The sequence below is a fragment of the Pseudorasbora parva genome, chromosome 24 (assembly GCF_024679245.1).
Source record: "Pseudorasbora parva isolate DD20220531a chromosome 24, ASM2467924v1, whole genome shotgun sequence".
In the NCBI taxonomy this organism is placed as follows: Eukaryota; Metazoa; Chordata; class Actinopteri; order Cypriniformes; family Gobionidae; genus Pseudorasbora; species Pseudorasbora parva.
Genome location: NC_090195.1, coordinates 14,823,599 through 14,845,436, shown reverse-complemented (window position 1 = coordinate 14,845,436; position 21,838 = coordinate 14,823,599). Strand labels below are relative to the sequence as shown.

At 38.4% G+C, this 21,838-nt stretch overlaps 1 protein-coding gene across 4 annotated transcripts in view; it reads right to left on the bottom strand.

Moving 5' to 3' along the window:
* flt1 (fms related receptor tyrosine kinase 1) overlaps window positions 1-21,838 on the bottom strand; it is a 38,488-nt gene that overhangs the window by 2,583 nt on the left and 14,067 nt on the right. Inside the window, exons 8-29 of one of the 4 annotated variants that reach the window (XM_067434410.1) lie at window positions 21,714-21,831; window positions 21,456-21,625; window positions 21,046-21,193; window positions 16,052-16,172; window positions 12,939-13,047; window positions 12,040-12,345; window positions 9,708-9,854; window positions 9,492-9,623; window positions 7,609-7,715; window positions 7,382-7,517; window positions 7,194-7,298; window positions 5,984-6,097; window positions 5,406-5,494; window positions 3,855-3,984; window positions 3,388-3,485; window positions 3,179-3,301; window positions 2,989-3,100; window positions 926-1,025; window positions 732-837; window positions 527-636; window positions 340-391; window positions 180-262 (exon numbers count right to left, since the gene is read on the bottom strand). In XM_067434410.1, coding sequence (XP_067290511.1) covers window positions 180-262; window positions 340-391; window positions 527-636; window positions 732-837; window positions 926-1,025; window positions 2,989-3,100; window positions 3,179-3,301; window positions 3,388-3,485; window positions 3,855-3,984; window positions 5,406-5,494; window positions 5,984-6,097; window positions 7,194-7,298; window positions 7,382-7,517; window positions 7,609-7,715; window positions 9,492-9,623; window positions 9,708-9,854; window positions 12,040-12,345; window positions 12,939-13,047; window positions 16,052-16,172; window positions 21,046-21,193; window positions 21,456-21,625; window positions 21,714-21,831 — 2,716 coding nt within the window. Of the gene's footprint in view, window positions 1-179; window positions 263-339; window positions 392-526; window positions 637-731; window positions 838-925; window positions 1,026-2,988; window positions 3,101-3,178; window positions 3,302-3,387; window positions 3,486-3,854; window positions 3,985-5,405; window positions 5,495-5,983; window positions 6,098-7,193; window positions 7,299-7,381; window positions 7,518-7,608; window positions 7,716-9,491; window positions 9,624-9,707; window positions 9,855-12,039; window positions 12,346-12,938; window positions 13,048-16,051; window positions 16,173-17,142; window positions 18,485-21,045; window positions 21,194-21,455; window positions 21,626-21,713; window positions 21,832-21,838 lie in introns of those variants that run through there. The other 3 variants (XM_067434413.1, XM_067434412.1, XM_067434411.1) reach the window with 3 other exon arrangements.

The window sequence follows — 21,838 nt, the reverse complement described above, 5'->3', positions numbered from 1 at the left end:
AAAATATCTTAATGTTTGTGTAAACCATAGCTTTTTATCCTTATAGGATTATTTGATGAATATAAAGTAAAATATAAAGGAACATTATTTATTTGAAATATTTAGTAATGTTTTGAATGTATTATTTACTGACCCAAACTTTTGAACGGTATTATCAAGGCCAGTCTCATGGCACCTACTTGGAGATTTTCTTGGTTTTGAATCTGTCCGTCCATTTCACCTGAATCAACTCTTCAGAAGGGAGAACCATTCCACTGTCAGACTGTCCAAAAGTCAAATAAAATGTCAGTCCCAACAACTTTACCTGAGTGCAATGCAACTATATTTTAAAACACTTACATCAGGGACTTCTTTATGTAGATCCTCAAAAGTGTTGGTGCAGTTAATGTAGCTAAAATATAAAAAAATCAAACAAAATAATAATTTAAAATGAATTAATAAATGAAAATAAGGCAATATAAGTCAAAGTGTATATTTTGAATTGTACATATTCAGTTGATATGTTCAAATTTGAAGGCATTCGTACCTTAAAGTTCCCAGCGTTTTCTGGCTTTTGTCTTTCTGGTCGAGGTGTGCTGTGGCGGTATTTCCTTCTCCAGAAATAAAAGTGTTTAGCGGAATATAATCCTTTCCGTCCTGTTTAAGAAAAAGTATGCAAGGTTCAGTTCTGACAAGCCAAATGTCCCCAACGAGGAAAATCTCTTAATAAACGCACAATAATTATGTCCCACCTGCTGGACGCAGATCTGCAGGAGGTCTCCCAGTATCTCCACTAATGCAGTGAAAGAAGGTCTGTCCTCAGGGTTATTTTCCCAGCATGCCCACATGATGCTATAACTATCAGACACATCCCACAAGCTCATTACCATCAATGTATTGGTATTGGTTCATGCTTTATACAGCTTATTCACGTGTGAGAACTCACATCTCCGGGGTGCTGTACTCAGGAGGACACATCCGAGTCCCCTGCTTCAGTCTGTGACAAAACTCCTCATCAATGTTCACCCCAGGGTACGGAGACGCTCCTGTAGATCACAAACACTTTTATGAGAATGTGCAGCTCAGAGAGAGATATGGGCGTGTTTAAGTCAAAGATTTAAAGTTGCCATGGAAAAGAAGTTGCGATAGTCAACATCCCCCAGGCCAACAACAGGGCCTGAGTTACACACTTTCAAAAATAATAATAATAATTATTTTTCTAGGCACTCAAAGTGCTTTATATAGAAGGGGGGAATCTACTCAACCACCAATGTGCAGGAACCTCCTGGATGATACGACGGCAGCCATATTGCGCCAGAACGCTCAGAACACACCAGCTGATTGGTGGAGAGGAGACAGAGTGATTAAGCCAATCATTATATGGAGATTATTCGGAGGCCATGATGGACAGCAACCAATGGGCAAATGTGGCCAGGATGCTGGGGTTACACCCCTACTCTTTATCGAAGGACATCTTGGGATTTTTACGACCTTAGAGAGTCAGGACCCGCACTGGCCTCACTAAAACCTCTACCAGCAGCTACATGGTTTTCCCATTTGGTCTTCCGTCCAGGTACTGACCAGGCTCAGCCCTGATTAGCTTCAGTGGGAAACCAGTCTTGGGCTACAGGGTGATATGGCTGCTGGTTAAATATGAAAATGAAATTAATTTATAACCAATCAAAATTGACAAGTGTCTCTTTTTGGGGGTTATTACAGCTCAGAAAACCTATACTTATATGTTTATCACTTTTAGCAGTGTTTTATGTAACTATAAAAGGGTTTCCTGTAAAATGACAGCAAAATTTGGAACTTTCAAATGGTAAGCTTTCATATCTCCTCCACAGACATTTAAAATTGAAAGTATATATATGACGATGTCATTCTGGACCCTGTACAGGGTCCATGGATTTTAAAGGGTTAGTTCACCCAAAAATGGTGTGAGCCCTCAGCCCTCAGCTTTCAACAAAAATATCTTAATTTGTGTTCCAAAGATGAACGAATGTATTACGGTTGTCCAACGACATGAGGGTGAGTAATTAATGAAATAATTTTCATTTTTGGGTGAACTAACCCTTTAAGTGGTTTTTCATGTTAATTAAAAAAATTCTTAGTCATTTCAGTATTTACATTTTTTACTAATATTTTATTTCAGCTTTATTTCATTAGTTAAAGGTCCAGTTCTTCGCGATTCCATCTTTCAAACTTTAGTTAGTGTGTAATGTTGCTGTTAGAGCATAAATAATACCTGTAAAATTATAAAGCTCAAAGTTCAATGCCAAGCGAGATATTTTATTTAACAGAAGTTCCCTTTCAAAGCCTACAGCGAACGGCCGGTTTGGACTACAGCAGGAAGTGCAGGGATGTAATGACGTCACTAGAACCGTTTGTTGACTAACCCTCCGCCCACAAGAACACGCAAAATAGGGGTCGTGGTTTTGTTGCTCTCCCACGTGGAGAAGAGTGTGCATTCAGCGCTTGCATCTCCCCGTTCGTAAGAGGCGGGACCTTTCCGGGCAAAGTGCGCTAAGCTGCTGTCCAATCACAACACGGGAAGCTCTGGCCCAATCAGAACTCGTTACGTATTTCTGAAGGAGGGACTTCATAGAACAAGAAAATCAGGCCGTTTTTAGGACAGAGAAAACAGCGCTGTACAGATAAGTAAATTATGTGAAAAATACTGTTTTTTTACACGTGAAACATGAAATCATGTTATATTGCACACTGTAAACATAATCAAAGCTTCGAAAACACGCAAAGAACGGGACCTTTAAGGGTAATAACTCTGATTTCATGGTGACTTTAACAACTGTTTAAAAGTTTCACTTTCATGTTTCCAAACAAGTTTTCCTCACTTTCATTCTCTTGCTAAGACCTCATTGACCTACTGGAGAGACAAAGGTCAATTGTTCTATTGTGCCATTTTTCAAAGGTTGTGCTATGAAAAAAATCCACGGTGACGTGCTGTATGGTGACGTGACTGATGAATGGAAACAGTGTTGACGTTACCAAGTGAGAAGATCTCCCAGAGCAGAACTCCATATGACCACACGTCACTCTGAGTGGTGAAGACTTTGTCGAAGATCGATTCAGGGGCCATCCACTTCAGTGGTAACCGTGCCTTTATGGCAAAACACATATTTTAACCTCTTACTTTATGTTTTTGACCATTTTGATTTATCAATGGCGGTACACTCACATCTCCTTTGCGCACATAGTCTGGGTCTTTGTATACGTCTCGAGCCAAGCCAAAATCGCAGATCTTCACCACATTGTTGTTAGACAACAGGATGTTTCTGGCAGCAAGGTCACGATGAATGCACTAAAAACATTAAAAAAAACCTTAGCGATTCAACCACCTTCATATTCACGCTCATAAACACTCATGCAAACAGGAAGAAACTTTACCTTGCGAGAGGCGAGAAACTCCATACCTCTGGCTACCTGAAAGCTGTAAGAAATCAGGTCTTCAAGCTGCAGAGGATTGATGGATTCAGGAAGAGACGCTAGACAAGACAAACAATAAAACTTTAGTCTTCCATACGTATGCTCACCAAGACTTCATTTATTTGATTAAAAATACGCTTAAAATAGTAATATTGAAAAATATTATTCCAATTTGAAGTAACTGTTGTCTATTTTATTATATTTTAAAATTATGGTCGAGCTGAATTTTCTGCATAATTAGTGTCTATTAAAAGAAAAAAACTTTTGCATCCTTGCTGAATAAAAAAAATATTTCTTAAAAAAAACAAATCTACTGACCCCAACAATTTTTGAACGATATACACTATTTAATGATGACAGTCAGAATTAAATGTAGTTGCTAACTTGGTATACAAATTTGTTTTGCATCATGCGTGATGTAACCTCACCACTATCTTCCTCTGAGATCTCTGCTCTCTCCTCACTAAACCCTGAACTGGCATTGCTCTGGCTGCTGGACACACTGGCCAGCCGTCCTTTGCATCCCTCCTTCATGCGTCCCTCCTCTTCTCTGTTCACCTGAGTCAGACACACACGACACAAGAAATGAGGAGCCATTCAGCTAGGTCACACAGAATAATATGCTTGAAGGGCTAGTTCACCCAAAAATGAAAATTGTGTCATTAAATGTCGTTCCAAACCCGTAAGACCTTTGTTCATCTTTGTTCATTTTCTGTTAAAATCTAAGCGCTCTCTAACCTCTCCATAAACAGCAATTGCATTACAGCACAACACTCAAGGTCCGAAAAAGTAGTAAAGACATCATTAAAATAGTCCATGTGACTCAGTGGTTTAACCTTAAGTTAACCTTAAGCGACCAGAATACTTTTTATGTGCAAAAAAACAAATGTAAGTGCATGTAGTAAATACAGTGCATCGCTTTCGAAATCAGAAAGCCGGATTACCATTGGTTGAACGCATGTGTGTGATGCAGACACAGGAGCTAGCCAATGCTGCACAGCCGTTCTGCCGCAGAACTCGGAATCTCTTCATTTGTGTTCCGAAGTAAACAAAGGTCTTACGGGTTTGGAAAGACATGAGGTTGAGTAATTAATGACACAAATTTAATTTATGGGTGAACTAACCCGTTAAGTTTGAGGGCCAATTCCCACTATTAATTAGTTGCTTATTAGCTTGCCTATTACTCACATATTGGCAGTTTTTTATAAAGCACATATTAATGCCTTATTCTGCATGACAATATTCTGCATCATTTAATCCTACCCCATACCTAAACTTAACTATAACAACTACTTTACCAATTTTTAGTAAGCAGTAAATTAGGAGTTTATTGAGGCAAAAGTCATAGGTAATAGTGAATGTGTGTTCCCCCAACTAAAGAGTGTCATTATGAGTCAAATACAAGGTCTGCATGTATTATATATTTTATCACTAGGTCCTCTGATATTTGATCATCACTATGACTTTTGCATAAACACACTGCTCTTTGTATGAAGCTTCTGTAAAGGCCATTCAAGGAGGTAAGCAGGGAAGTATGCCTCTGTTGTCTTGGTACACACTGGTCTGTTCTTTTTAGAGGGAAACGAGAGAAGACTATAAACATGACAACAGACATATATATATATATATATATATATATATATATATATATATATATATATATATATATATATATATATATATATATATATATATATATATATATATATATATATATATATATATATATATATATGTCACAAACAGGTTTAAAACAGGTTAAAATTCTATAATATCTTCTGAGTAACAGACAGACAGACAGACAGACAGACAGACAGACAGACAGACAGACAGACAGACAGACAGACAGACAGACAGACAGACAGACAGACAGACAGACAGACAGATAGATAGATAGATAGATAGATAGATAGATAGATAGATAGATAGATAGATAGATAGATAGATAGATAGATAGATAGATAGATAGATAAACTAACCCTATTTAACAGAAACACTTCTCGTTTGCTCTTAAGGTATGCAGACAGGTTGCCAAACTTGCAGTATTCAACTATGACCATCAGAGGCCCTAAAAACACCAAGAAGACAAAATTAATACATAAAACATTATTTCATCTCTGCACTGTGAATATATACAGTATATGGGGTAGGAAGCCTACAATTACTATTTTTTCTATTTTTTATGTTTCTGAAATATGTATCTGTTGCTCAGCAAGGCTGAATTTATTAGATTAAAAATACAGTAAAACAGTAATACTGCGAAATGTAACGTATTATTTGTGATGTCTGAAACAATTTCAGCATCAGTCTTCAGTGTCACATGATCCTTCAGAAATCATTCTATATTAGCATGTTGCTATACAGCATATTGCTGATTTGCTGCTCAAGAAACATTTCTTATGTTATAATTTTTTCATTAATCTCTGTAAAGAAATTTCAAAAGAACAGTATTTATTTGAAATAGTAATATTTTGTAACATTATAAATGTCTTTACTGGCATCAAGCAAAACCAAACTTTGAGGGTTTTTGTTTACAGAGAAATGGTAACACACACACCTCCTGGTTTGGTGCATGCACCAAGAAGATTGACCACATTGAGGTGATGGCCAATATGATTGAGGATCTTCAGTTCTGTCATCAGAGCCTTGTGTTCACTGGGCGTAGCTCCATCTGCAGGGACATCACAGTCATAACTCCTGATGAATCCTCACTAAATACCTTACATCAGAAGCCCGGGGACTCGCTGTCCTGCAGATTTTAATTCCAACCCTATTCAAACACACCTAAATCTATCAATGTCTTCAGAATCGCTTAAAAATACACAGGCAGGGGTGCTGAAGGCGATTGGAAATAAACTTTGCAGGACAGTGAGCTCTTAGGAGCAGGGTTGAATAACCTCTGTTTTCACACCAAGGACAATAACTATAAAGATAACAATAAAGATACAATATTGTTCTCAATATTAAAGGGGTGGTTCCGTGTTTTTTTCTAGGCTTGGTTGTGTTAATGGGGCGCAGTATAACATGCCTTAATACTTTTTTAAAAAAGCTGTATCTTTCTTATATTTTATCTTTATTCCACACCGCTGTCTCCACTGTCCTTTGAACGGCTCGTTTGCTTCCTGCTTCTATGAAGCCCATCCCTCCGAAAAACGCAATGCTCTTAGGTTAGATGGTCAAATGTAGTTTCCTGTATTTTTATTGGCTGAAGTGCCAAGCACAGGTTGTCTGGAAACGCCACGCTCCTTACCATTACGGGCAGAAGTCACATCTGCGGTGACTAGCAAGGGTTTATGATGTCACCAACCCGGGAAGAAGCTTGTTGTAGTCCAAACCGGCCGTTTTGTAGCCAATAAACTGCCGTAACTTTAAAAGACAATATCTCTGTTTGCATTGAACTTTCAGCGCTGTAACTTTGCAGATACTGTTTATGCTCAAGCAGCAACATTACACACTAAGTAAAGTTAACAAAGTGAAAGCGCATGCAACCACCCCTTTAAAGAATAACAGAGTTAATATCACAGCTATAATGATAATGGCACAGATAAACAATATCGTTGGACTATCTATCACTTTCAGACCACTTTTATCCAGTTGATGAACGATAAAACATTGACAGCCATACAGAATCCATCCTGCTGTAACGAGTTTGAGCATTCAAAATGACAGACAAGCACGCACTTGGAATAAAAAGAAGGATATTGTCCCTGGTTAGCAGTTAGCATTATAGTTTTCATTCTTGATTTGAACGGGCCTTGAGAGTATACCTTTAAGCATTTTGACGGCCACTGTGGTGCAGCTGGCTGAATTGCAAATGCCAAAAGCTGAAGCTTGCATTACTTGGCCGAATGCCCCTCGCCCCAGTGGATTTTCTGGAGAACGGGACAATACGACACATATCAGTATATTGCATAATAGCATTGAATACAACTTATAAAGCACACACACAATTTACCCAGTTTAAGGCGGTCACGTGGGAACTCCCATTGGGCGGGGTCATAGTGTAACCTATCACAGTGCTCAAGCAGAGGCTCCTCCCCTGGGTGCAGGATGATTGGCAGGTACTCTACTTTGCCATCAATGGAGTTTGGCTGAGAATGACCCACATAATACAGACATACATTACATGGGTCAGTAATATACGTAATTTTTTGGCCTTCACATGGTTTGACCGACTCTCACCTGTTTGAGTTTCCGAATCAGCAGTGTGAGAAGCAGCCAGAAGAGAGTGGCCACAACGCATGTACATGCTAAAGTCGGGATCTCCAGAGAAAGGGATTCAGATGAGCCTATAGGATGCATAAATAAGTTATCACCGAATGCGTTCAAAGAGAAAAAAGAGAGGGGTGAAGACTGGGACATGACCTGGATCAGATTCGTCCCCATGAGCATGACAACTCCCTATAGGTCATGAGTAATGCATTAGCCTCTATAGAAACAGCTAAACAAATGAACCTATATAGAAATAGGTAAACAGTTTAAGGGCTGAAAAGCCAAGGCCATCTGTGGGAAATGAAAATGGGAGACAGTTTCCTTCCTGACCTATCGGAAGAGAACAGCATGAACGTCTCCTCTCAGCACCGAGTTTAGAAGCATCCGACAAGAGTAAATAGGGAGTGTGAGAAAAAAAAGATGGGAGAGAAAGAAACAGCGAATAGTCTCGTGCTCAACAAGGCTGCGTTTATTTCTGTTTAAAAATACAGTAAAAAGGTGTAAATTTGAAATATTATTACTATTTAAAAACTGACATTTTAGCATCCTTTCTCCAGTCTTCAGTGTCACATGATCCTTTAGAAATCATTCTAATATGCTGGTTTAGTGTCAAGAAACATTTACTTATGTTTAAAGTGTCAAAAACCGTTTCTGTAAAAATGTGACACTTTTTCTTTAAGATTCTTTGATGGATAAAAGATGGATAATATATAATAATATAATATAGAGTAATTTTAATTACTTACAAGCTGCTAAATATTTAAATCATGTTAACAACTTACATTTTTAACACAGTGGCTTCAAAATTAGTTTGAGATATGACTGTGGGTAACACGTTAGTTTAAGGTGACATAGTTACAGGTAATTATGTACTTTCTATGGCAAATCACAGTATATAAGGAATAATTACAAGTAACTTACCGTGAACTAAACCCGGTAACCCTTTATGGTAACACTTTATTTTACAGTGCCCTTGTTACACGTTACATATAGTTACTGCAGTAATAACAGTAAATTATGCATAACTAACCCTAAATCAAATCCCAATCCTAACCCTAAATAACCCAAACTAACCTCAAACCAAATCTCAGTCCTAACCCTAAATAACCCAAACTAACCTTAAACCAAATCTCAGTCCTAACCCTAAATAACCCAATATACCCTAAACCAAATCCCAACCCTAAATAACCCAACTAACCTTAAACCAAATCCCAGTCCTAACCCTAAATAACCCAATTTACCCTAAACCAAATCCCAATCCCAACCCTAAATAACCCAAACTAACCCTAAACCAAACTCTATAGTAAGTACATTAATATTTCTCAGTACTTAAATGCATATTTACACTGTAACACAAACACCTTAAAATAAAGTGTAACCCTCTTTACAATGTCCTTGTTACATTTACTTACCATAGCAATAACAGTAAATGATGTATATTCACATGCAGTTTACCATAACATAACCAAACCCTAATCCCTAACCCTATAAAATGTTGTTAACCCTGTACATGTTGTTAATTAATAATACTAAATATATAATTACACTGTAACAATGATACATTAAAATAAGTGTGACCAAATAAAATGTAACCCCAACCCCTAACCGTATCTCTATAGTAAGTGTATGCAGTCAATTAATATTACTCAGTACTTATATGAGTAAGTACAATTTAACTACGTCACCTTAAAATAAAGTGTAATCTGGCTGTGTACTTTTATTTTTTAGAACAAACCTAAAATCCTTAGATCAAAAATGCAAAGTTCTGTGTTTTAGAACTACAATAAAAAAGGTTTTAAACAAAACTACACATTAAAAAGAGTGAATTTCCTCCTGTCTAAGCAGTAGCTTACTTTGAACCCAAATGTGGGCGGAGCTCCCCACAGACCCCCTCTCATTGGTGGCCTCACAGGTATAAAGTCCCTGATCTTCAACTGTGATTCGGTCGATATGTAGAGTCCCTTCCTCTGGAAACAGCATAATTCCTGTCAATAAAGAAACGTATATATTCATTTACAGGATTCTTAAAATAAGTAGGCCTACTAAAAAAGTACACTCTCTGGTCTCACCAGACACCTGCTGGAGTTTCCGTCGCTCCTTATACCATGTGATCTGGGGGTGTGGAATTCCCCGAGCGGGGCAGCGGAGAGTGACCGAGCTGCTTACATTAACACTGTGGTCGCTCAGATTTCGCAGCAGCACCGGCGCCTGCAGTACTGTACAGTTTGAGACAAAGAAGGCTTGGGTCAGGGCAGGGGTCATTACGCATGATTTTCCACATCCACTGAATCAGTTTAATTTGAAAAAAGATCAAAAACACCTCTGGGAAGACTGACGGAAGTCACGGCAGTCAACTGAGGCACTTAGCTTTACATGTCCACCTTATAAAGCAGCTGAGTGATTTACAGGCGACGCGGTTCGCTATTGTTACAGAAGTGTGAATAGACTGTGGGTTGTATTTCTTTCATTGCAGATTAAGGCCGGGAATGTTTGAATTACCGCCACTGGAGTTGTGCCATTCAGCAAAGTCCCTCTCTTGGTCTTAATGACACATTCTTAACTGATATTTCCGGGTTAGCCGGCCAAGAATGCTTACTATTGCATTGGCTTAGGCTGTTGAGAGTTTTTACAAATAAAACATTAAATTATGTAGATGAATATAGGATAATTCCAGGTTAATTTACAACAAAAACCCCAAGGGTCCTTGAGGAAGGAGGGATCCTTCACATGAAGCTTGATTACATAAAACTCTAGTAAAAAGGGGAATAATAATACTTCTGCTTGAGATATTTTCCTCTGGGACACAATTGATTATTGTCTCTTTCCTCATTCTGTGACAGTGGCTGATTGGCTGATTGTTCTTTGGCCATGTGAATCAGCCTGTAAATGTGGCATAGTGGGAAGTGCCATTGTGCGCTCTTCCTCCTGACTAGATCTCATTCCCACACCAAAGAGGTTGTGCTTCACACAGCCTTGGAGAGAAGTACTACAGGAAGCTCCAGTTCCCAAGGACCCTGTTTCGCTCCGTCTTTCTCCCTCTCTCTTTTTTCTCTTTCGGCCTCTGTCTCTAAACGTGTGGGTGTCTGCAAGCACATCCTTACATGACTCACTGTTAGTATCTAAGAGAAGATCTTCTGCATCTTACTTCTTCAGCAGATGTTTAAAACTATTATTTGCCATAACATTTTAATAATACAGTTTCCAACTTTTTTCCACACTATTTATGAAGAACAGTGCTCTCTATAGATTTTTTGTTGTTGATGTTTTTACTAAGTTCAGTTTTGAGAATGCTTTGAGAATCGGAGTGTTGAAATATCCTGTTTGTACAGCAACTTACAATAACGTCTTGAATACTGTTTGAATGTGGTAAGGGAACTATCAACTGTAACCAGTTAAAAAATTAGTTCACCCAAAAACTTTAATTCTGTCCTTAATTACTCATTAGCGTGTCGTTCCAAACCTGTAAGACTTTTGTTGATCTTCGGGACACAAAAGAAAATGTTCGCTTGCCATGCGAAAACAATGAGATTAATTCTCATGTTACGCAGTACGTTTGAACTTCCGCAAGAACCAATGAGGTTCACGCATTTCATGTGGATTAGTTTTATGATCTCTTTATGATTTTTTTGAAGCTCAAAGTGGTAATTGAATTTCTTTCAATAGAGAGACAGAAATCTCTCTGATTTAATAAAAAAGATGAATGGAACCCTAAATAACCATTTATTCCTCAAAGATGAACGAAAACTATTTTTGGGGTGAACTATCCTTTTAAGCCTGTGCATTAATGCACCCTTGCTGTTAACAAACCTGGTTGTGCATTTTTAAAAATGTTTTATTAGTATGTGCGTCAATGCTAAAGAGATTATACATATTACATATAGACAACTATTATGGTACTTTTCGTTCTTTTTGACTGTTCCTGTCCGTTTTCACTTTCTTCAAAATATCTCATGAATTTTCATGTTTGGATAAACTATCCCTTTAATGAGAGCGCGCGCGTGTGTGTGTGTGTGTGTGTGTGTGTGTGTGTGTGTGTGTGTGTGTGTGTGTGTGTGTGTGTGTGTGTGTGTGTGTGCTTGTTTTTGTGACATTTCAGGACACAAATGTGTATAATGACATGGGTATGACATAGGTATTACAGAAGAGGGTGACTTATGAGGACATTTCCCCATTTCCCCACTTTTCAAAAAGCTTATAAATCATACAGAGTTTTTTTGAAAATGTAAAAATGCTGAATATTTCCTGTGATGGGTAGGTTTATGGGTTGGGGCAGTGTAGGGGGATAGAAAATACGGTTTGTACAGTTTAAAACCCATTGCACCTATGGAATGTCCCCACAATACACAAAAACAAACATGAGTGTGTGTGCGTGTGTTAACACAATAATTCTTAAAGACACACCTGTGACCTCAACTTCTGTATCTAGGTGTGTACGTTCTCCTGTAAGCAGGTGTGTGGCAGAGCAGCGGTATGTTCCTGAATCCTGTGCTGTCACATTCTTCATCAGAAGGCGTAGGGTGTGAGAGAAGCGCCCCTCTGTGAGCTCCCTGCCGAGAACTGAAGCTCTCTCTGATGCTGTGGACTGATTCGTTATTCTATACCATGACAGGTCTGAAAAGAGATGCCTATTGGCTATACAAACCAGACGAAGGTCTCCGCCCTCTCTGGGCTCTTCCTCTAAAGATGCAATAAGGCCTCCTTTGACATCTGTGATGTGGACAAAAGAAGATTCAATTTTCATCACCTGTGCATAAATCCTTGATACAGTGAGACAGAATACATGCAGACCAACTGGCAACAAGTTTTGTTTGAGGCCATTAAACAAAAAAACAGGGAGTGTTGACCAAGAATAATTTTTTGTAACCCTTGATGACAATGCTGAATAGCCATTGTCAGTACAAGTAGCAATAAGACGCTAGTGTAAAGGTGCGCTATTTACTTTAGCTATTTGAAATTTCCCGTGGAAACCGTTCGAGGGTTTCCTGATGGAAGATAATGTTTATCTTTCCCAAACACCACCAGCGTTCTCCAAATAATGCACCGTACGAGGAGGCAGCATGATAAGAGCCACAGGTTCCTGTTCACTCCTCCACCCTGTCACTATGACAACAGCCAGGATGGGCTACATCCACTGTGGCTGAATTTAGCACAGCTTGAAAGCAAACCCTCGAAAACAAGGGGACGGAGGAGGGAGGGATAAGTGGAAGAATGGGAAGGAGAGAGAGACGGAGAATGAAACAAAAATATATAGAGAACTTGGTAAAAAATGTTCTGCATAGTTTTTAGATAAAAAGTAATACCTGTGACATAGAAATGGACGTCTAGTTCATCTCTGCCCATTAAGTTTGATGCAACACAGCGATAGATACCAGAGATCAATGCTTCGCCAACTGTCAGAACTCCTACAGTCTGTGGAAACACAAAAACAACTGTTGCATGCAAGCAAACATGCAGACAAACATGGCTAGAAAGATTAAAACCATTCAAGCATTATATGATTTCCTTCAATATTTTCCTTCATCGGCTTCCATTGTTTGTCCAGGAACTACATTCTCATCAAACAATCAAAGCCATAACACAATCCCTACTCAAACTCTAATCTTGATTGATAAGAATGCCGTTCAAGCCCCTAACTGAAGTCCTAAGCACAAACCCTAAAATCAATAATTAGCCATATGTTCTGTTAATAAGGTTGTTCAGGACCAGCAATGACCCGTGATGTTGATCCAGGAACATTGAGCCATATATAAGTGGGGGAATGTATTGCGACAGCTGGATTACTCCCCATTGCTTTTCCCTCATGTTTCTTATACGAGGAGGCTTCAAAAATGTGTTTAACTGATACTGGTTAAGATCCATCCCCAAACGGGATGGAATCACCAACTTTTAAGCTACTATATCATTTTGTCTCTTGATGTGAGTGAGGTACGGATTCAGACAATCTTGCTCATCAGCAGAATCTGACCCCCATGTTTCTAATACAGGGAGGTTCTAGTATTTATCAAAATTATACTGGTTAAGATCCATCCGCAAACAGGATGGAATCAATAACTTGTAAACCTTGAAACGAACATGTCTCACTATGGCGGTGGGGGAATGAATTCAGACAATTGAATGGCTCACCATCGGATTCGGTTCACCCATGTTTCTTTTACAACAAGGTTGTAATATTTATCAAACTTATACAGGTATGGAAACATCCCCAAACGGGATGGAATCAACAACTTTAAAACCACTATATAATCATGTCTCTTGATGGGGGTGAGGAACTGATTCTGACAGCTGGATTGCTTGCCATTGGATTCTGTTCCCCCATGTTTTTAATACAACAAGAGGTGCACTAATATGCATTAATTCATGCTTAATTAATGCACAGATAATCATGAGTTAAGGTATTACTAATGAATATAACCCATTATATAATGAATATAAACTAATGAATATAGGTGAAATAACCCATTTATTAATGATTCTACATGATTAATAGATTAAGTAATAATCTAAAAAACTGTTATTAGTTAAATGTGTCATAATGTATTAATTCATATACTAACATAATTATCACTAGCTAACTAATAATTTAAATTAATCTGTTAATTACCACAAGAGGTCAAAGCCATGTATTTCAACTTCCAGTTTGCTTTAATGAATCATCAGCTAATGATTTATAAAGGTGTTATTATATTATGACTTTACTTGTTGGTGCACATGACTATTAACTAATTCAAAATGAATTCAAAACTCATAACCACAATTACATATTACTTAATCAAGTAGTTAATAGTCATTTGCCCCAACAAGTAGTCATAACATAGTGATACCTTTATAAATCATTAGCTAATGATTAATTAAAGCAGACAACTGGAAGTTGAAATGCATGGCTTTGACCCCTTGTGGTAATTAACACCTTCATTTAAATTATTAGTAAATATAATTAAGCAATATTTTAAGGAACATTAAGTTATTAAGGAATGAATACATTATGACATTTAACTAATAACAATTGAATGATTACTTAATCTATTAATCATGTAGAATCTTCATTAGTTGCTGATGCAGTAACCATTAATAAATGGTTTAGTTCACCATTAACTCATGATTATCTGTGCATTAGTTAAGTATGAATCAATGCATAGTGCACCCGTATTGTAAAGTGTTACTTTAGTTGAGCTCCATCCCGTTTTTTAACCACTATATCTGGTACATCTGGTGTATACTTGTAAAAACCCATTCCCAAACAGGATTAAACCAACAACTTTAAAGCCACTATATAATCATGTCTCTTGATGGGGGTGGGGAACTGATTCAGACAGTCAGATTTGAATCTGAATCTGTTCACTCACGTTTCTTATCCAAGGTACTGAAGATCCATCCCCAAACGGGGTAGAATCAACTACCTTTAACCCATGAAACTAACATGTCTCTCCATGGGGGTACGATTCAGACAGCCGGATTGCGAGCAATTAGATTCTGTTCAGCCGTGTTTCTTATCAAGGAGGTTAAGATCCATCACCAAATGGGATAGCATTAGCAATGTTAAAGCTACCATATAATATACTAATACATGTGAATTGAATATATCATTATATCTCTTGATGAGGGTGGGAAACTGATTCAGACATCCGTGTTGTTCGCAATTGGATTGTGTTCCTGCAGGTTTCTTGTTCTAATATTTGTTAAACTGATATTGGTTATACAGTATAGAATCAACGACTTATAAGCCATTACAATGATGTCGCTCACCATGAGGGTAGGAGAATGGATTCTGTTCCCTCAATGCTTCATATACAAGGTTGTAATATTTATCAAACTGAAAATTAGGTAACACTTTATTTTAAGGGTCAGTTATTAACTATTAACACATTGCTTATTAGCATGCATATTACTAGGATATTGGCTGTTTATTAGTACTTATAAAGCAAATATTAATGATGTATTCTTCATGACCTTATTCCCTTACATCCCTTAATCCTACCCATTACCTAAACTTAAATGCTACAAAAACTACCATTAATAAGCAGTAAATTAGGAGTTTATGGAGACAAAAGTCGTAGTTAGTGAATATTTGTTCCCCATAATAAAGTGTTACCGAAAATTATTATTCATCGTTATTTTATTCATTATTTAGCATCTTATTTGAACAGTATTGTTATTGTTATTATTATATTGCTGTTCTTGCTCCATCACTGATTCAGAAACATGGAGGATGGAGATGGTATATTCTTGTAATAAATCCTTTAATGTTGTTCCAGCAATCAGAGAGGAAGGACACCTGTTTAACCACCTCCAGAACTGAATAGAACTTGATTGCTGTTATCTGGAGACATTCGGTTGAACACATAATTCTTGTGTGCCCTCTTGCGCATTCATTTCGTCTGTCCCCTATGATCAGTCCACCCACTAGAACACTCACCTTATTCTTCCCTTCTAACACTTCCTGTCTGTGGCTGATGGTCAGGATGGGATTGTGGGTGGACGTGACTTCTGTCTTCTCTTTGACTGCAGTCCAGGAGGAAGGAGGAGGCTTCTCACATCTTAGAGAGAGGAAGACAGAGGACGAGAAAGAGGAAGAGAGAACGACAGCACTCTCAGTTCACAAGTGTCGATGCAGTGATGTCACAAGACACAGATGTGTGGCGCAGCTGTGGCCCAAAAGGGGAAGACCGGAAACTTCCTATCACAGGTCTCTTGGGAATTCATTTTTCACTTTAGTCATCTTATTGAGAATTTTTTCTTTGGAATTTCTTTTGGAATTTCTTTTCTCAGTGTGTGTGTGCGTGTCATCCGTATCAGGATATGGTGACACTCGTTGAAGTGTTCCTTAATTAGCTGTGTGTGGGGCTTGGATGTGTTCCCTTTCCTGCCTGTAAATCATCCCGGCCATGCTTCCGAAGTTCCAACCTCCTCTCTGCTTTGCACACCAACTTCTAGGCATTTATCCCTTTATCTTATCCATGCCAATTCTTTAAACTCTCTAATCTTTGTGCAAGGTTCTGGTGACCGTGGTGATGGGTATTTGTCCGTGACTGTGTGCCCACCGCCCTGTTACCCCTCCCTCGCTTTGACGACTCTTTCTGATTGCTCTTCCTATTTGGCTGAGACAGTGAGTGTTCTGTCCTCGTATGTCCCACCCTGATCATGACAACAGCACTTCTCAAACACAGTCCACTCTCCCACGGCTCTCCGGGAACAGTCGCTCGCCCTCTCATACAGACACGCACACACACAGTGAGAGAGACAGAGACTTCAAACACCCATTTGTTTTACCACAAACATCCTCGCTCATTCTGCATTCACACACCTTCACCCATGTACCCTGTGTGCCTGCGTACAGCGTTACGAACTGACTTCAGTGGGTCATTATGAAATCTACTCTCTTTTATTGTCTAAAAAAAGCATCATTCAAGAAACAGTTTATTATAATCACCCAATATTTGAGCTACACCTTTGCCATTTGTGAGAGTTGATGCAGTTTTTTGAACCAAACAGACCATATTGTACAAATAATTTCAAGCAAATTTAATGCAAAACAAATACATTTGATATAAACATACATTAGATATTAAAAATACATTTTTTATCAGCGTTCTTACACATTTGGCAATTATTGATATTTACCATAAGTAAGTTAGTTGTATAAAATTATTAAATATTAGAATCATATATTACTCATAGACAATCTGTATAAAAAGGGGCGAATCACATTGGGAGAGACCCGTAGAGTAGAAACTATCACGCAAACGCTCACTCAACACACACACACATACACACTTGCATACAAAACAGGCAGGATCCTTTTTCAGCCCAAAATAAAGCAACTGTAATACACAGCATCACCGTGAAGTGGAAGAGTTTGACATAAGTTGACATATAGGATGACACAGAGCTTTTGTCATTCATTTCTGGCCCATCAGAACTCCTACACAGCAGGCATTCTGGGCCAGATCCAGTCTGAAGAAAAAAAAAAAAAATTCCAAATAGCGAGCCTCGGTTTTCTCTGCCCTCCTTGGCTCACGTCAAGATAGTTGATACAGGATATTTTCATCTTGTACAATCTGAACTCACAGCTTTTGTGGATGTTAGAACTATAACTGATGGTCTGGGCTTTGGAGATGGAGGCTTGGTTCATACATCCTTTATAGTACCACTCAAGAACACAAAAAGCAAAGCAGCACCAGGCAGTGTATGGATGGGGATCACGCTCAGAAAGAGAAAGAGCAGAAAAAACTGTCTCTGAACATCAACAAAAAACAAAACAAAACAAAAAAGGAATAAATTAGAACGTAGTTCCAGGGGTGCAGAGATATCAGCCCCTCCGTCCCGTGTGAGCCCAGTGGTTCTGGATCCTTGTGAGAAGGCCTGCTTTTAGTCACGTCTCTGGGGTGGCTGGATAAGGAAGGGCACTTGCAGTTGTAGGGTTATTTGTGAGTGTGGCAGGACAGGTGAGGGGGATTGTGGGGGATCAGTAAAGTGGGGCGGAGGGTGTGTGTGTGGGATCAGGGACTCTCAAGAATAGATCAAGCTCCTGAGGAAGCGGACTGTGCCACGTTTGAAGACGGAGGGACAATCACGCTGCTGGGAAGCTGTCTCGCGTCGGGGAGGAAGCCAAACAACGAGAGGAAAAGCGCTCTGATTTTTCGCACAGGAAGCCCGTCTGCGCCTCCTGCCTGGCTGAGATAAGAGTGCTGCTGTTCCCATGGCCGAGCAAAAGCCCATCCAGCCGCTATCAGGCCGGCCCGGCCCACAACTCCACTCTCCTTGGGCCTCCTCCACCGCAGCGTCAGGCCAGCCGCGCCGGGCTGCTATAAAGAATAAGGGCCTGAGTCAGGGTCCAGCCAGTCAAGACCTCTCAACAGAACGTACATACAATACCTTTCAATGATCAAGCTTTACACAGTGCTTTCATTTTTTTTAAGCATATATACTTTACTTGATGCAATGACGAGTATCTCAGAAAAATCAGTATGCAAATGATAAAAAATTAAATCATTAAGATAAGCCCAGATTTGGCCATTTCCTGTATTTTATCATAACATCCCTCAGAATGGATTCAAACATAGTAATGTGTTAAATTAAGTGTAGCAGACACTTATTGGTAACCAAAAGCATCATTCATTTACTTTTAATAAACTTTCTGAATGACTGTTCTTGTTTCGAGGAAATGTGTGGATGCAGATTCTGTGTGGGCCCGCAAATAGAACAGCAAAGCATTTCTTAAAGGGATAGTTCATCAAAAAATGTTGTTCCAAACCTCTACATAGGGATATCATCATTAAATCAAACAACAACAAAAACCCTGATATGTACTGAAATATAATAAAAACGTATAAATAATGAAAATGTATTTAATTTCAGCTAGTTCCCAAGGCATAATTTCTCATTTACATTTAGCTTAAGCACTAAAATAACTGAAGCTAAATAAACTAAGACCTAAGCTATTAAGACAAAATAAAACATTTATAAAAATGACAAACACAAAATGACTCGAATTTAAATTACTTTAAATGAAAACAGAAAATATAAAAATAAAAGCTAATTCAAAATATTAACAAACACTTGTATATCAGTGAATAACAACATAATGACTTGTTTTTGTCAAAATGATAAAAGCCAATAGGGAACAAACATGTTATAACCACCATTGGTGGTGGTTGAGGAGCCTAGAAAAGTGCTATATAAAAGTAATGAATTATTATTATTAATTATTATCATTATTATTATTATTATTATAATTGAGCGAATGATAACAGAATATGCCGTTTTTGGTGAACTATCACTTTAAGAATGCATGAAGGACAACTGGCACACTCTGAGTCTGATGCATTACTCCAGCCAACAAGACTTTTCCTCTCAGTGACATTTCATTTTTAGTTCTTTTAGGAAGCACTCAAAGAATAGGCCAAGAAAATATCACCAATCTAACATGTCACGATGGCAGTACAATAAGTGGAAGCAAGTAGAAAAGGCAGTGTCATATTAAAGAGTTTGTGCAAATCTTGGTAACACTTTCTTTTGATGGTCCCCTTTAGACATTCTATTTAGACCTACATGTCAACTAACTTTTAAGAGTATTAGTAAACATTCTGCTTAATATCTGAAAAAACTTTATCTTGATGGTCCCCCAACAAACAATCTACTTTTTTTTGCATGTCAACTTATTCAACACGCGAAACAGTCTACTAATGCCCTACTAATGCTCTAATGAGAGTTAGTTGACATGTAGGTGCAATGATACTTAAAGTGTAACCAAAATCTAAAGTGTGTGTGTGTGTGTGTGTCTACATGGGAGCAAGTCAGTAATGTATGTGGAATGGCGTTTCTGTGAGATAATCTTCTCTGAGTAACGCTTGGTACATTTTTTCTCATGAGAACGGTGGATATGTGGTGTGTCAGACATTGAAGAAGGCATGACAGGATGCGTCTGAGCAATCACAATAATAAACAGCCAGCATTCTGTACAGGAAGTTCATTAAATCATAGTGTTTGATTTAGAAACGAACAAATTGTGCTTGTAAGCACGGAACTGGCTTCTTTTGAAGTGCTTTTTTCTGCACTTTCAACTCGGGAGTTAAATTCAGTTCTGTGACTGTACCAGGCACACACTCACACAAATACAAACACATACACACGAGCGTCTGCATCCACACAAAAATGAATAGAGACGCGCACATGAAAGGCCTTCTCAAGCATCTGTTCTGCAGGCTAAGAGGAAACCCTGTCTGAACACATGCTGAATTAGACAAAACAGGTCTCTATTCACAAAAAAAAACACACACACACACACACAGTACATGTGTGTGTGCGTGTAAATATAGACACATGTCGCCACTCATATGTGCATTCATTCTAAAAAAAACACACATCAAACACACTGTGACCAGGTACAGTGTGGAATAACTGAACTGTTTAAAATGGTTTCAGGACATTACGCAATGATAGAGAGGATGTCTAACTTAAGTCTAGTGTGGGAAATCCAAAGCTAGCAAAATGACATTGTCTCGCAAGTGTTTTTTTCATCTGGATCAAATACTAAATTAAAAGTGACTAAATTTTTGGCCCTGACCCAGTATTCTTCACTGTATCCCTTTCCTCTGTGAGTCCGATTAGTCAGTCATTGGGGAAATGTTTTAAATTTAGAAAGTTCACTGTAATGCTTTCACTTTTTAAAACATGATATTGTGAAATAAAATGGGGGATTAGAGAGCTTGCAGAGGCCTGACAAGAGACCAGGAGACCATAACCTTTCCTAAGAATGGAAATAATTAATTTTTATGTGAGTGGCTTTAGCCCACACTAATTAAGTTGTGTATTTTGATTGATATTTATATGATTTCCATGTGCATTAATCACTGCCTTATTTCAAATTGGACAACCATAATTGTGTTACTGCGTGGATGGTGAACTTACAGGCCTTTTGGGGGGCACGGATGCCAGAGCCATTGGATTTGGGGTGGTGGGACACCGTGAGAGGTGCAGTGCAGGGCTTGCCTGCTGCCTCGCTGGACTGTCCCGGGTTGATGAGAGGAAACTGTCTTCTCTCCAATCTGTGGCTTCACTGTGAACAGATTTTGATAGAAGAGAAAAGGAAGTTAGGTCACGTTTTCTTCATTTCCATAAAATAAAATAAAAATCTCACACATTGTAAAACTATAGGAATATTTTCAATCAATTTGAATTATATTTTTTCCAAAAATATTATCACCTTTAGGCTCAAAGTAGTTAGTAGTAGACTAGTTACAAAAATGTTTTGTTGAATATGGATCTGAAAAGAAACAGTCCTATAACATTAAGAAAGATCTCTTTATGTTAAGTCTCACCATTTACCACCAATGTGAGTGTGAGGTTCTGGAAAAGTCCATATTGCTGGTTCCTAGTAAGAATGGTGTAGATCCCTGCGTCCTCTTCTGCAACATCCCGAATAACCAGGGAAAACCTGTCTACATGGTAACGGGAGCACCGTTCGGCTGCGGCCATCCCATCCTTCAACCTAAGCAACAGATTCAGTTGGTGAGATTTTTTCCAAATTTATAAACATCTATTTAGCAGCTCGACAGTGCAATCAAAGGACATTTTACCAGATGACTTCAGGTGCAGGGAAAGCCCTTAGTTTTGGAGTGAGACGGAAAGATTTCTGTCCTGCAAAAGCCTGAACCACAGGGCCGTTTCTGTGCTTGAGGCGAATAAAAGGCTGGTCTGGGAA